Source organism: Rattus rattus, chromosome 2 (assembly GCF_011064425.1).
Source record: "Rattus rattus isolate New Zealand chromosome 2, Rrattus_CSIRO_v1, whole genome shotgun sequence".
Taxonomy (NCBI): Eukaryota; Metazoa; Chordata; class Mammalia; order Rodentia; family Muridae; genus Rattus; species Rattus rattus.
In genome coordinates this window covers 10,716,212-10,731,298 of record NC_046155.1, presented here as the reverse complement: position 1 = coordinate 10,731,298, position 15,087 = coordinate 10,716,212, and the positions used below count along the sequence as shown (strand labels likewise).

At 41.4% G+C, this 15,087-nt stretch overlaps 1 protein-coding gene across 3 annotated transcripts; it reads left to right on the top strand.

Moving 5' to 3' along the window:
• Positions 1-478: 478 nt before the first annotated feature.
• Positions 479-14,470, top strand: Ms4a1 (membrane spanning 4-domains A1). Of its 3 annotated transcripts, XM_032895358.1 has the most exons (7): positions 479-601; positions 6,324-6,497; positions 6,886-7,005; positions 8,504-8,563; positions 10,175-10,411; positions 11,461-11,562; positions 12,825-13,600. In XM_032895358.1, exons 2-7 carry the CDS (start codon positions 6,339-6,341, stop codon positions 13,041-13,043), a joined length of 897 nt encoding a protein of 298 aa, XP_032751249.1. In that variant the 5' UTR covers positions 479-601; positions 6,324-6,338; the 3' UTR covers positions 13,044-13,600. The 3 variants fall into 3 exon arrangements, with proteins under 3 accessions (XP_032751249.1, XP_032751248.1, XP_032751247.1); XM_032895357.1 differs by lacking the exon at positions 479-601 and having other exon boundaries at positions 6,327-6,497; positions 8,504-8,567; positions 10,182-10,411; positions 12,825-14,470; XM_032895356.1 differs by lacking the exon at positions 479-601 and having other exon boundaries at positions 6,339-6,497; positions 12,825-14,470.
• Positions 14,471-15,087: the final 617 nt, after the last annotated feature.

The window sequence follows — 15,087 nt, the reverse complement described above, 5'->3', positions numbered from 1 at the left end:
TGAGTGCATGTTCTACGGAGACAAATTAGATCGCAGGCCATTTCTGCTAAATTTGACATAAGATTTACATCATGAGCAAATGAGGGTTTTGTTTAAAAACCAACAAATACTCCCAAGAGTACCTGATCACGGATTCTGAATCTTTGCCTGGGTGCCCCACACACACACCTACTCAGCCCCAAAAGTGAAGCATGAAGGTAAGGCCAGTCCCTACCAGCCCATCTCTGGAGAATTTCTAGCCCTCTTCCAGCCCTTGGGGACCCACCATCCACACCTGCTTACAGGGTGGGGGCTGCAGAAGTTCTTCTAATTAAGGTAGCATGAAGTGCTCCAGGCAGTCCCCAGGGTAATTTTTAAGAAGTGAAACCTCCTGGTAAGGCAGAAACTTTTTTGTATATCCTTTGTATCAAAGCAAAGTGATTGGAGCAAATCTCAAGGTAGCAGAAGCTGCTAATTTCCTGTCACCTGGTGTCAATCGGAGGTACCACTCGGGGCCTGGTCTATCTCACTCATCTTCAAGAACTTGAGATAGAAGAGGCCAGCTGATCTCAGCAGTGAACAGCTAAATTGGCCCTTGAGCCTTGAAGCCTCGGAGACCCAGGTAAGGATTGAATTTGCTCTGTTTCAGTAACTCTAATAGAAAGAAAGGCTGGATGAAAAGAGTGGTTTTAGAGAATGGAAAGTCAGCTTTCAGCCTGGGGTGTCGCTGGTGAGACTTTCAAATGGCAGCATGATTTAGTGTGGCGATTTCAAGGCTGGATGTGCCCACCCCTCTCCTAATGGCTTTCCCTCTCAAAAACGACTCTGGGCAGTGGGTGGCGAGCGGATTCAAACATGGAGACAAGGTCTCTAGAATGTTGTGTTCCACCTGGGGCTCTACCACATAGAAGCTGCATAACCTTGGGTGAGTTACTAAACTTCTCCATGCCTCAATTTCCTCATCCATGAAATGGGATCAATAACACGAGGTCCTCTGCATCATGAAGATAAAACCTAGAATACAGAATCGTTTTAGGACTACCTGAGACCAAATGAGAAAATAATACTGGCCACAAAAATCTAACTCCATTCCTCTTTGCTCAGCTGAGTTTGTCTCCAAAGAGAAAACTTCAGTGTAAGCATACGCAGATGATGTTAATCCTTACCATCTGGCATTGGAATACTGAGCCCAAATCCTGTTTTCTGTCTATAATCTAAGAAGCCAAGGGTGTGAGTGGGCGCTAGAGACAGGGTAGAGAGATTGACTTTAAGCAGGTTCTAATGCGCTCCCGAAAGTAAACGGTAAAGTACGTGTGTCGGGGGTGGATGAGGTGGGCAAGGTGGGTGGAGAGACGGACAGAGACAGAGAGACTTTCCCTGTTTTCCTCATAATGGTTTTGTTTCACTGATGGTCAGGTGAAGTGGAGGTTATCACTTTGTGAATAGAAAGCATCCTGAGCATTTACCTGCCCAGGGAGGAAGCCGAGCTTGGTGGTCTGTTTAAGCCTGAACTCACAGAATCACAAGAGGCCGGTTTGCCATATAACCCCGCACAGTTCCCTTGCTGGGTTGGCACCGTGTTCAGGAGTCACACTAAAATAAAGTAGCTGTAGAAAAGGAATAAACATGAAGTGCTGTTGACTCTGAGGAAGTTCTTACCATCAGCCAAGAAGTAGCCTGAGGTAACATGATGGTCCTTCTGGGGGTGGGGAGCGTTGTCAGGATGTGGAGAGAGACCAGGAAGGACTAGCTCGAAGGTTTTGCAGATTCAGCAAAGAGGCAGGAGACAGGACAGGCATGACCTGGACACAGGCTCTGAAAGTCATCCAGAGCTGGACTGCAATGAGGAGTCAGAAGGGTGTCTCAAGAAAGCCAACGAGAGTTAGAGACAGTGAGGTGGGTTGGTGAGAGCCCAGGAAGAGCACGACTTAGAGATTTAAGGTGATGTGTCTTGGCTGCTTTGTGGGGCATATAGTAGAAAACATATCGAAGGAAAACGGTCTCCAGAGCACTTCTAGCAGCTCCTACATTTATTTGCTTATTTATTATTTAGTATGTTTGCACACATGTGTACCTATGTGGAAGTCAGAGCACAATCTGCAGAAGTCAGTTCTCTCCTATCATGTGAGTTCTGGGAATGGAGTGCTAAGCCATCTGGCTGGCCTGATCCGCAAGATATTTTTTCTTATGCTATACCAGGAAAGTAAGTCAGAATCAATACATAGATGACACTAGGTGTAGGGAAAAGGTCCATGTATAAGAGGTATTACAGAGGAAATGTCATGATTTTGCTATTGCCTGAATATAAGGGAGCTGAAGGAGCAGGGGTAAAATCTGCCTCCAAGCCTCTGTTTGTGTGCATACACACACACACACACACACACACACACACACACACACACACACACACACACACACACACTCACATGCAAACACATGTGGAAGATAGGTTAATATTAGATATCTTCTTCAGGTCTCTCACCCAACTTGAAACTTACAAATTTGGCTAGACAGGCTGGCCAGCAAACCCAAGGGATCTATCCATCTATACTTCCTTCACTGAAGTTACAAGTGCATGCTACCACAGCCAGCATTTTATATAGAAGCTGAAATCCATACTCCAGTCTTCATGCTTGTAAGACTTGACCTGAACCATCTCATAAACCCCCTGGTTCCAATGTCTTAAGTCTGAGCAATTAGCAAAATAAAGTGACCTGAGGCACTGTACCCAGAAAAGGCCACAGGCTACAGCACAACCTTTGTACAGAGTTTCAGTTGAATGGCAGAATCTAGTTGAAGAGTATCAGGGACTGTGTCCGTGAGGAGGAAGTTAGGGGAAAAGGTAGAAAGCAAAAATTTTAAAAGCTGAAGGGAGGAAAGGGGAAACAGAGTGGTAATGGGGGACGTTGCCATATTTTAAAATGAGAGTTTGGGGACTGGGAAACAAGGTAGCATAATAAAGGTGAGTAGTAATAATTATTCTTTGGATATTTATTATCGTATCAATCACAGGACAACCATAACTTATCCTAATTTCACAGAGATCACAAATGTAGATGGCTCTTTCTACTACATACTGCCACACACAAGGAGTGAGAGTAGGTCCCAGGAAGAAGGGATTTCCAGAAGAAGTGAACATCTGGTGGAAGCAAATGGACTGAAGGAAAGAATGTCAGATTCAACCGCAGCTCAAAGCATGGGGCAGGAAGAATAAATGCAAAGCTATTTTGAGGGGCAAAGGGGGAAGTTAAGGTTGGGGGTGTGGCTCAAGTGTCTCAGAAGATGATGGAATTATTAGTCTTAAGAGTCATTCTTTAAGCCCAAACCAGAGAAGAAACTGTGAGATCTTCACGGGATACAGGAAAAAAACAGCCATGCTTTTAGAAGTCAAAAGGGTTTGTGGGAGCTGCAGTGGGTAATAAGATAGAACAGTGTGTGATCAAATTAAGTCATCATTTCAGTGTCAGTATTGATTTTAATATTTGTGAAATATGAAATGATTTCCTATTGTCATATTTGACCAATGTGATCAGTAACCCTACAATCTTTGCTATGAACTGAAGTCTATTGAAACAATTTGTATGATTTTTTAATAAGGCAATGATGCAAAAACCTACATTTGTAGGAGTATGTGGACCAGCTCTAGCTTCATCTGTTTCCATTAAATGTAATTTTATTGCACCAACCTGTAGTGCCCTCATGTGTGTGAGAAAGGGAGGGAGGACAGGGAGATCATTAGCATAAGATGGCATATAAAAGTAATTATTTTGACTATAAGATATTTTGTAATAATAGTTATTCAACACTTTGTAGAAATGTAGTTATTACAAAGATATTATTCTAACAGAAAGATGTTCTCTCCATATTATTACTGCCAATAGGCCATACAGACACTCCCACTAGACTTTGCCTAAATAAAAAGTTTATCTCAGTAACAACACAGAGCCAATACTTAGTGAGCAGTTGGGAACTCTGGCAGAATTATAATAACGGTAGTCCAATCATTTCCTTCAACCTGAACAATTAATGACCTTGTATTTGTTAAGTCACCATCACTAAAATTCGTTCCCTAGAATGGAGTGAAGTGACTTCTAGCTCATTCTCTAGTTGCCAAATGATCTTGGGAAAATAACTGATGTGAAACTCTATTGACGTATCTACTAAAGGTGATACAATGCCTCTTAAGAGGGAGGTCTGAGAAAAACTGGAACTAGCACAACTAATATCCCTGGGACATAGTGCATGCTCAAGTAAACAACTGTGGCACTGCAGTCCAACCTGCGGGTACACAGAATGAGGTATAAGGACTTTGCCAAAGGATGCCCCATATCCAGGGGAAGGATCCTTACTTGTGACATGAGCAAACTGGCTTCTCAGATTTTTCTAGCTCCAGAGCAATACTCATTTGCATACTCTTAGGTGGGCTATGTAAATAATTTTTATGGTTAATGGTCTCGTGGGATGGTTTGTGGCATGAAACAGACTCCCCTGGGCCAAGTGACAGCTGCTAATTTAGAACAGGAGGGAAATCAAGTAAGAAATGCTTCCCTAAAACCCATGTTGCAGAAAAGTCAAATTCTGTGTTGCTTTAAGTCATTAAGAGTGTGCATATTTTTGAAGGGAAAGGAAGAGAAATGCAACTGTTCCCCACAGGAGTCAGAGCAGTGAGACTGCACTGCAGTTGACAAGTTAGGGGCTTCTTTTCAGGTAATTAGTAATTATAGTTACCTAACATGTCTGTCCTGGTCCCCTCTTCTGTAACACAGAGGCAGTGATTCATCCCTTGTCTCCTCTGCTGGGCTCAGAAAAGATCTCCCAAGAGGAATTTCTTTGTACTTATAAAACGGGACAAAGTGTAAGAGATTCACTTGCCCAGCCTCCCATGTACTTGGTAAGATTCAGCAACCTGGGTAGAAGGTCTTAATTCCACAGCTTACAATTAGCCAGATGTGTGGTCCTACAGAGGGATGTCCAGGGTACAGAAAATAGCAATGAAATTCAAGTACATGGTTGATGTAACCAATGGATGGATACTCCCAACACAAGACACATGAAGAAAGTGAAAGAGCTGGAAGGAATGTGACTCATTGTCTCATCACTTCGCTACCCTCTTTCCTTGTCCTCGGCACATATGTCCACTCACTTATGATAATTCTATGGAAGGGCACTGTTCTGTTCTCATTTTATAGATGCATAAAGTAAAAACTACAGCTCAGGTGCATAACACGAATTTCAAGAAAGCAGCTAATATTTGTTCACATATGGGTGCTTTGCACAAATCTAGCCTCCCTTTGATGTTTATTAATAAACTACAACACATGAGTGTTGTTTTAGAGAGTGGTCAAGAAGCAACAACATTGTTTCTGTCAAGAGAGTACTGCAATAAACACACATATAAGGTAAATTACCACAGTAATAACTGAAATGAGGTGACTCACACAGGATGTGTTAGGCAGGGAGCACACACACGAGCATGTGTGATAGGTTGAGGGTTCAGAGAAAGCCTCTGGGGATAGTTGGTGTTTCAGCTACACCTGAATGGGAAAAAAAAATCCCATGCCGACATGAACCGTTGTCATCTATCTCCTGTAGAAAGCTGTGAGACAAGGGTTATTATTACTATTTCCAGTCTAGAGCTGGAGAATCTGAGGCCCAGAGAGTTTGACCAACACCTCAGAGTAATTAGAACTAATGTTTAAAACCAGGCGGTCTGACTCACAGGCTCTGACCTTACGTGTGATATCAGAGAATATTCTTGAAGTGACCTGCTCAGAGTCGGAGGAAAAGAGGCCTAGACCATCCCTGCTAATTTTAAGGATGGTCCTAACCATAATCAGGAATGACATCTCTGAGCCACTACGCTGTTCCGAAACATATGAGCAAGCCAATAAAATATGTTTTGGAATATTAAATCATAAGAACACCCAAGGAGGGACCAGTTAGACAAATTCATAGAGCAGAGATGAAGCTCAGTGTTATTTTCTTAACATTCACAAGGCCTTAGGTTCAAGGCCCAGCAGAGAAAAATTGCATATGGACATATATTCATGGTATATTCTAATAGTATAGCTCACTGATAATCGACTACATTGTGATTTCTTGAATATTAACATGATTATCATTCTAACTCAGATTCCTGGCCCATGTGCCCTTGCCTGAGATATCTCCTCCAAGATTCTTTCCTATAACGTAGTAGTTGACCTTGTCTTACATCTGAAGATACTAGGAAGAGGACAGTCTCAGTGGCACCATCAAGGAAATACTAAAAGAAGTATTAGATGGTGTCAGAAGGTAAGATTGTCAAAGACTTTGTCTTTGATCTCACCTTACTGTTTTCTTTTCAGGGGGTTGAAAATAGAATGACAACACCCAGAAATTCAGTGAGTGGACCTTTCCCAACAGAGCCTACAAAAGGACCCCTCGCCATGCAACCTGCTCAAAGAGTAATCCCTAGAAGACCATCTTCACTGGTGGGCCCCACACAAAGCTTCTTCATGAGGGAATCAAAGGCTTTGGGGGTAAGACTGTTTTCCTCCATTCCACACTCTGGAGATACTCTAGCTGGCAAATATTGATGCTTCAGGCTGTAAATGGAATTCAGTTTGCCTTACACAGACGGGTTTAAGTGACCATGTTCTCAAAGTGGGCGATGCCAGAGGACACCAGTTAACACCTGGATCACTGCAGAATAATCTTACATCATTGCTTTTCTAGACATATCTGTTCCTTGAAAATGCGCTGTGTGGTGAGAGAGATCGATATGAACAAGGAGGCAAAATTCTGGACAGCGCTACCACTCCTTTTAGGACCAATGCATGGTGTCTACTCAGGTCTCAGGTCTCCCATGTTGCCTTTGACCCCTACCAGTGAGTTCAATTCTCACCAGTGCCTTTCTTCTCTCCTCAGGCTGTCCAGATCATGAATGGCCTTTTCCACATTTCCCTGGGGGGACTGCTGATGATCCCCACAGGAGTTTTTGCACCCATTTGTTTGAGTGTATGGTACCCTCTGTGGGGAGGCATTATGGTAAGTTACAATAAACAGCAACAACTTTTGAGATGTTGAAGGAGGAAAAAAAGCCAAAAAGGATCTAGGTTGTTTCTATGTTGAGGAAAGTAATATGGGCATAAGAATCTTATGGGGTTGGCATAATTAAGTAGGAAGAAGGGTAGACTACACTATGAGGCTCCTGTAGTTGAAGGTGGTCATGTTCCATGTGGATTCACAGAAAGGAGCTCTGTCAGCTGTTCTCAGGCGATGAAGACTGTACAAAGCAGGGTCTCTGCATAGCTGCCTAGTGCAGGGTATGAGACACTGGATGTTTGGCACTTTGGAAGGAAAGGAGAAATGGAAACAACCCTAAGTCCTCCCATGTCTCTACAAGTCTATTAATTACTATGGCACCTGATGAAATTATTTTCATCTCAAATAATCTTTTGTATTTACAAGTTCAGCAACGCTCTTCTGGGCTACTTAATGTACATGTTTCCCAGCCTTATAAATTCTGTGGATGACATGAGGCTAGGTAGTGTTTATTTTGCCTGGACACTTTTCATGACTATGTCCCTCTAAGAGTGAGTCCAGAATTGAAGCTTCCACAAAACCAAGGTAGATTAGTCGTAAGACTTCTGCACTTCATTGTTTGAACTTGAGAGAAATATTCACTCTTACTTCCTGTAGCAACCAATGATGTGATAAAGTGTATCATATTCAAGTCCTGCCTTTTACACATCAAGGCTATTAAGTCACTGTGACCACACACACACATACACATACACACACACACACACACACACACACACACACACACACACACGAACATTTTCACTAATTTACAATGAGAGAGATGGGCTGGGGAGATGGCTCAGTGGTGAACACTGGCTGCTCTCCCAGAAGACCCAGGTTCAATCCTCAGCACCCACATGGCAGCTCATAGCCATCTGTAATGCCAGTTCCAGAGGAATTCAACACTTTCTCTTCTGGCCTCCTTGGCCAGAAACATGCACAGACATGCAGACAAAACAGCCACACACATAAAAAATATCATATTTTTATTGAAAAGAGGGAAAATGTTTTAATTCATACTTTCTCTCCTACCTGTGCTTGCCAGTCACCCACCGTAATTGTGTTTTTAAAGCTAGAGACAAAGTGTAATTGTAGCCTGTGTAGATAAGGAATAAATCATGTTACTAGAGGTGGTTCCTTATGTCTCTATTTGATGGTATGGGCCCAGGGGGTTCTCATTGACGAGGAAAGGTGTGAATTCTGTCTCTTTTCTTATTCTATTCCTAGTTAGAGGTCCCAAAGGTTGAACAGCACAGACTGCATGTATGAACCCGAATAACAAAGAAAGATGGCTTCCAAGAAATAATTTAATGTGATGAAATTTAATATACAATTTAATGAAAGACACACACAAAAGAATGCAGATGGTTCCTTCCCAAGCAGTTACCAATGACTAAAGTCACCTTTTCTGTCTCTCCCCTTCTGCCCCTCCCCCCTTCCCGCCCCTCTCTCTTTGTAGTACATCATTTCAGGATCACTCCTGGCAGCTGCAGCAGAGAAAACCTCCAGGAAGAGTTTGGCAAGTAATCATATGCCCTGTCCCACACACGAAATACACAGCTACTTTCTCAGTAGAAAACAAGCCCAGGGACCCTAAAAAGAGCGTTGTAGTTACAGACTCTTCTCTGAGCAATGGAACCTATCCTGGTTGCGATGTGATTTTTTTTTTTCACAAGACACTCAAAAATGACATCTGCCTAAGTCTGTCGATGGTGAGGAATCAAAGGCAGGGTCAGAAGACCAGACTTGATAATTTTTCAATGCTAAGTTCCCTGTGGAGGTGACAGACCTAGAATATCTTGAAAGAATGTTACTTAGGAAATGATTCACCATTTAGGAAAATGATACTTGAGTTGGGTCCCAGCCTGATCATAGCCTTACAATGAGACTCAGAACCCCAAGCAAGTACAGGAGTGCCCTGGAGTCCCCCAAAGCCCCTATGAACAGAAGTGCTAGTCTTGACACAGAAAATCAATATAAAGATGAGATGGGGCCATAAGGCCTACAAGAGCTTGTCCATAAAGATTTATTTATATCCTTTTAAAATAAGTAACCTATAGAATTCCTGAATCTGGGTGGCTGATCAGAGCTCACCACCAAATTTCACTCTAAAAAATCCTCTAATAATACTTATACTTACTAAGTGCTTGTCACTTTTGGATTGAGGTGGTTCTTACTTATAGTCTATCTGAAAAATATCAATTTAGGGGAATTTACAAATATCAAATACAACCCAAACTACCAAATTGCCATTAATAAGTCACATAGCCAGGAGTAAAATATGTTAGTGAAACATATCAATAATGCCTCACCATATGGCATATGATATAGCAAGCTTTTATCACCCGCACAGGTCAGAGTAGTCACAGCCATGTCCTCTAGACTGTGTTACCAAGAGAAATTTGCCCTAATGGATAACATCAGTAGGGAGCAGTGTTGTTATTATTATGGGTGATACATTTATTTGATGGTTGTCTTAGCCAGGGTTTCTATTGCTGTGACAAAATGCCATGACCAAAAAGCAAGTTGGGGAAGAAAGGGTTTATTCAGCTTACACTTCCACATTGCTGTCCATCACCAAAGAAGTTGGATAGGCGCTCAAACAGGGTAGAAACCTGGAGGCAGGAGATACAGAGGCCATGGAGGAGTGCTGGTTACTGTCTTGCTTCACATGGCTTGCTTAGTCTGCTTTTTATAAAACCTAGTACTACTAGTCCAGGGATGGCATCACCCATCATCAATCAATGGGCCCTCTCCCATCAATCAGTAATTAAGAAAATGCATTATAGCCAGATCTTATGGAGGCATCTTCTCAATACCATTAATCCTCACTTGCTCATCAAGTGCATGTCTGGGAAGTCGGCGGCAATGAAAAAGTCCAGAGATGTGAGTAGATGTGAGTGAAGGATCACTGGAATTTTGGTTTTGTAAATTGAATAGATGATGATGGCTTAAGACAAGGAGACTGGAAAAGGGGAGAGAAGGAGGCTAAACCCCATAGCAAGCACTGATCTAGAACTCAGGTATGGTGTCCTCATGAGTCAGGGGAATGATGGCTGAAATCCTATATCCTGCTTTATGTTTTCCAAACAGAAATCAAATCTAATGAACAAACCTGCCTCTGTTTCAGGTCAAAGCGAAAGTGATAATGAGCTCTCTAAGCCTCTTTGCTGCCATTTCTGGAATAATTCTTTCAATCATGGACATACTTAACATTACACTTTCTCATTTTTTAAAAATGGAGAGGCTGGAACTGATTAAGACTCCCAAGCTGTATGTTGATATCTACAACTGTGAGCCATCCAATTCCTCAGAGAAAAACTCCCCATCTACACAGTACTGTAACAGCGTGCAGTCTGTGTTCCTGGTAAGTGTGAGAGCAGTGCCTTCAGGGAGGAAATGTGCTATGCTCCATATGAACATCAACTCCACATCCAGGTACTCTGTGTCTGCTATTTTTTCTGTATGTAGCTTTGGACCAGAACCCTCCTCATATACTGCCTCTGTTGGCTTGAGAAACAAATTAGTTGCCATAGGCAACACACTTAGAGCAGTGTCATTTGTAAAAGAGATTCTATCTGTAACTTTGTCATTTCTTCTGAGGGATGCCCTTGTTGTGTGGTACTGGGTGGTCTAATACTGTCTATTTAGCCTAGACTCGCTTCACATTCACAACAATCCCGCTTCTATTTCCTGAATGCTGGACTTACTTGCCCAGGCCACTACACCAAGCATTATGAGTTCATCATTCTTAATATCATTGATGATATTAATAATTACCATTATTAATAAAACATAGAGGAAATTCCTAAAATGTTATTGACATATTAGTCATCATTGAATTTTGAATGCAGAGTTTAAAGGGGAAAAGAAATGTATCTCTCAAATGTTGTGGAGTTTCCTCAATATGATATCACATCCCCCTAAAGATGATACTATTTCTTTGGAAACAGGGTCTCATGTAGTCCAGTCTGGTCTTCACTATACTGTGACTATACTATACTAAACTTCTGATCTTCCTAACTCTACATCTCCTAGTGCTGAGATTTGACAGGGATGTGCCAATATGCCTAGTTTACATAGTGGGACTAGAACCTAAGACTTCAAGTATGCTAGCGGTGTATCCTACCAATTGAGCTATGGGATCAGGCCAAACTGAAAGAATTTAACATGAGTCTTTCTTTAGAAGAATTTTTTTTAAAAGAGTTGATCTTTCAGTTTCCTATTCCTTACCTTCTTGTGCCTGCCTAAAAGATGCTATCTCTTAGCAACTGCTTCCCTTAGCAATTCGGCTTACTCGCCTAAAGAACTGAGCTCAATTTTTGCTCCTTGAGCTCCAGTCATTTGTCACTACTGTGCACTGTGCGTGTCCAGCTGCTATTCTCTCACCTTTGCCTCCATGCTGTTGATTTCCAGGGCATTCTGTCGGTGATGCTGATCTCTGCCTTCTTCCAGAAGCTCGTGACAGCCGGTGTTGTAGAGAATGAGTGGAAAAGAGTGTGCTCCAGGCCCAAATCTGTAAGTTGGAGTTACCTGTCCACAACAAGCTAGAAAATTAATATCTACAAAGAATTGTTTACATAGAATATGATCTGGTGAAATTTTGGAATTGGGAGTTTCATTGGGAAAAAATAAAGTTTTGTTGTAATTTTTGGAACCCAGAAAACACCAGTAGTGACAGCCAATATTTTGAAGAGTAAGGGAGTCTACGGTTAGACAGATGCTACACAGTTCCACAGGTACACAAGTGTGCCTGCCACCCAGCCTTTCCCTCTACTTGACTTCGGACTCCCACTCCCACTTTGTCTTACTGTTCTCCTGAAATGCAGTAATGAGACGGCATGGTCAACGTGACTTATAAAAGAAAGCACTTATTTGGGGTTCACAGTCCCAGAGGATAAGTTAGAGTCCATGACCATCATGGGGAGGATCATGGCAGTGGGCAGTCAACCATGGCTCTGGAGAAGTAGCTGAGAGCTGACTTCTGATCCACAAGCATGAGACATTTTCTAACTAGAAATGGCTTTGACTTTTATAACCCCAAGGCCTACCACCGGTGATACATCTCCTCCCACAAGGCCACACTTCTGATCATTCCCAGTTCTGCCAACCGCAGAACAAGTATTGAAAAGTTTAAGCCTGTGGTAGACATTGGTATTCACACCTGGATGGCGTGCCCTCTCCCATCGTAGTGTGGTGAAGGCTAAAGGCTGATGAAGTCACTGGTTCGTGGATTTTTTCAGTGTTCCCTTCCACTCCCTTCACCTCATTCCACTTCCAAAACAATAGTATTTCAAAGAGTCCCCAAAACTAGGAAATATTAATGTTTCAATAGTACCTCTATTATAAACTATTTCAAAGTGGCAGACTATAAGATTTAGCTTATAACCTAATAGTCTATATAACCTAATTACTGATTCCTTCATTACAAATATGGGAAGAAGGCAGGATGAGAATAACTTCCCCAGGTTATAATCACTAAAAGAAAATCAGTTCTAGAATCTAAACTCCTCTATTTTTGATATTTTTCTTTTTTTCATGTTGTATGATTATTCCAGGCAAAATGGTAAATGCCTGAAGCACTTAACGATTTACTCAGAATTGGGGTTTAATAAGTAGATGATTTGACAAGAATATGAGCATCCATGCAGCCAGTCCTTGTATCTATAGTATAAGGTTAACTAAACAAAAAACCTGAGAATAATTTGGCATTGGATATACATAGATTGTTGGAAGGTGTGTGGAGGGTAAAAGTCAAGAGGCATTTGTTTATTTTCTAGAATGTGGTTCTGCTGTCAACTGGAGAAAAAAAAGAGCAGACAATTAAAATGAAAGAAGAAATCATTGAGCTAAGTGGAGTATCTTCCCAACCAAAGAATGAAGAGGAAATTGAAATTATTCCAGTGCAGGAGGAAGAAGAAGAAGAAGCAGAAATAAACTTCCCAGCACCTCCCCAAGAGCAGGAATCCTTGCCAGTGGAAAGTGAGATCTCTCCTTAAGCTCTTTTTTAATAAGCATTATTGTCTAGAGAGCTTCCAAGACACGTAGTTACAGTCATCTCTTGTGGCCTTCCACAATCTGTTCTCCATATTTCCACAGCTTACCCTTGCATAGAGAAGCCACATCTAGATCTCCTTCACATTTGAAGAATGCAGTGATTATAAAAGACTGCCTTGTTTCTTGCTTAGGGAACTTTACAATGGCAGAAATGCTGAAGAATTCAATTCTCATTCACCTTTTCCTTGGATGGGTGTCTCAGTAGTGGTAATGCTTTTTCTCCATTTCCTCCATCAGCAGTTACAGCAGAGGGAAAAGACACACGACTGTTCCGTTCATCTCTGAACTCTGACTCCTTCTAAGTTTTTAGTGGAGTCCCTTTTGCATTATTGTTTTAAGGAAAATAACAATAATAATAATGAGAGGAAATGAACCGCCTTTATGCCTGTGGGGAAGGCACAAAATGTGACCTGTTCTTCAAGCTTCTGTATCCCACTTGGGAAGCTGCAAAAGGCTTATTCCTAAGCCTGTCTGTACAAAAAGCATAGCTTACACATAAGCAAGTCTCTGTGTCTTAACTTTGTCCAGCTCCAGTTTCTTGGCCTCTGGTCACACAGTGTATGTACTTGTATTCTTTAGTCAGGAGAAGAAAGAAGGGTGGGACAGAAATGTCATCAATGGGTACCCAGATGTCAAATCATAAGCAACAGCTGTGCTTGCAAGATGCTTTCCACATGACAGAGTAGTTTATGAAATAGTTTCATTTGGTCTTTCATGACCACAAAAGAATCCCTATCACTATTTTACAATTAAGTTGAAAGTAAGAAGCAAGCCAACGTATTCTATGACAGTTGTAGGGACTTGAGTCAGACCCAGCTCTTCAAATTCTAGTGATGTTTGAAATAACCAAATTATCTATGCTCATATGTCTGCATAAGCTATGTCAAAGAACATACTCTAAGAGCAATGCATTGAGTCACAAAAGTTAGAATTGGATTTGACACCATATGAATAAAAATACCTAGGATCTTACAACATTTGGAAAATTAGTCATGGCATTAATGTGCAATTAGCTGGAAATTTATTAAGACTCACTATAAATGCATCTTATATGCACTATAAATGACCACAAAAAGAAGATCACACTTAGAAACAACACAATTAAAATACCAAATCTCGGGCCACCATACTTTCCCACCCCTGTTCGTGTGTGGAGATGCTAGCTAGCACCTGACCTAGAAATACTATTAGCCTAAGATCTCGCCATAACCTATCATTCAGATACCATGACCAGTCTACTTCTAGGCATGAACAATTTGAGTCACACTCCTTGGAATATTTCTACTTTATTGGAGGCTACTGGTGGGAAATATTTTTTGTAATTACAAAGAAAATGGAAGTAAAATTTTTACCCTTGTGGTCTTCAAAACAAGCTCTAAGTAAATAAAACTTTGTGTCTGTGCCTGCACTGGATAACTCTACCTTGGGTGTTTCTGCTTTGTAACATCAAACAATGGAATGCTTCTGAGGCATAACACTAATCTATGTTTGAACAGTGGCACATCCAGTCATATTGAGGTATTCCTACACACCTGACACGGGCTCCCAAGGAAATTATTCATCCAGTAGGTCATCACTAATTACTGCTCACTCTTGCAAGCCATAATTTGATTCACCATATCCAGCACATGGAAGATACCCTACACTAAAGATCATGGCAGTGCCTGGAGAAGGTGAGGAGGTAGGAAGGGAAGTGTCAAACTGAAAATTTTTTGAATGCAGTATTCAATCTGAAAATATTCCCCTCTCTGAAACTCATTTCCTTAAGGATTTTACTTTAGCCATTGTTAGATTCTCAAATAATTAATCTTTGCCAATTTCTTGTAACTCTGTATTAGATAACTTCAGTGTCTATTTAAAAAGAATAAAAATTCTCATGAGCCTCCCCGCCAAACCTCCATTGATATAGAATAAAATCGCATTACCCAATGGCAGATATGTTTATCAAAGCAGAAGGCATTTCTCTAGCTTTAAGTTAGATTTTCC

Excerpts from the sequence above, each read along its gene's own strand:
- Ms4a1 (XM_032895356.1), top strand. The coding sequence starts at position 6,339 with ATGACAACACCCAGAAATTCAGTGAGTGGACCTTTCCCAACAGAGCCT. Across the intron at positions 8,564-10,174 it reads AAACCTCCAGGAAGAGTTTG|GTCAAAGCGAAAGTGATAAT; the intron begins GCAAGTAATCAT and ends CCTCTGTTTCAG. Across the intron at positions 11,563-12,824 it reads TGTGCTCCAGGCCCAAATCT|AATGTGGTTCTGCTGTCAAC; the intron begins GTAAGTTGGAGT and ends TTTATTTTCTAG.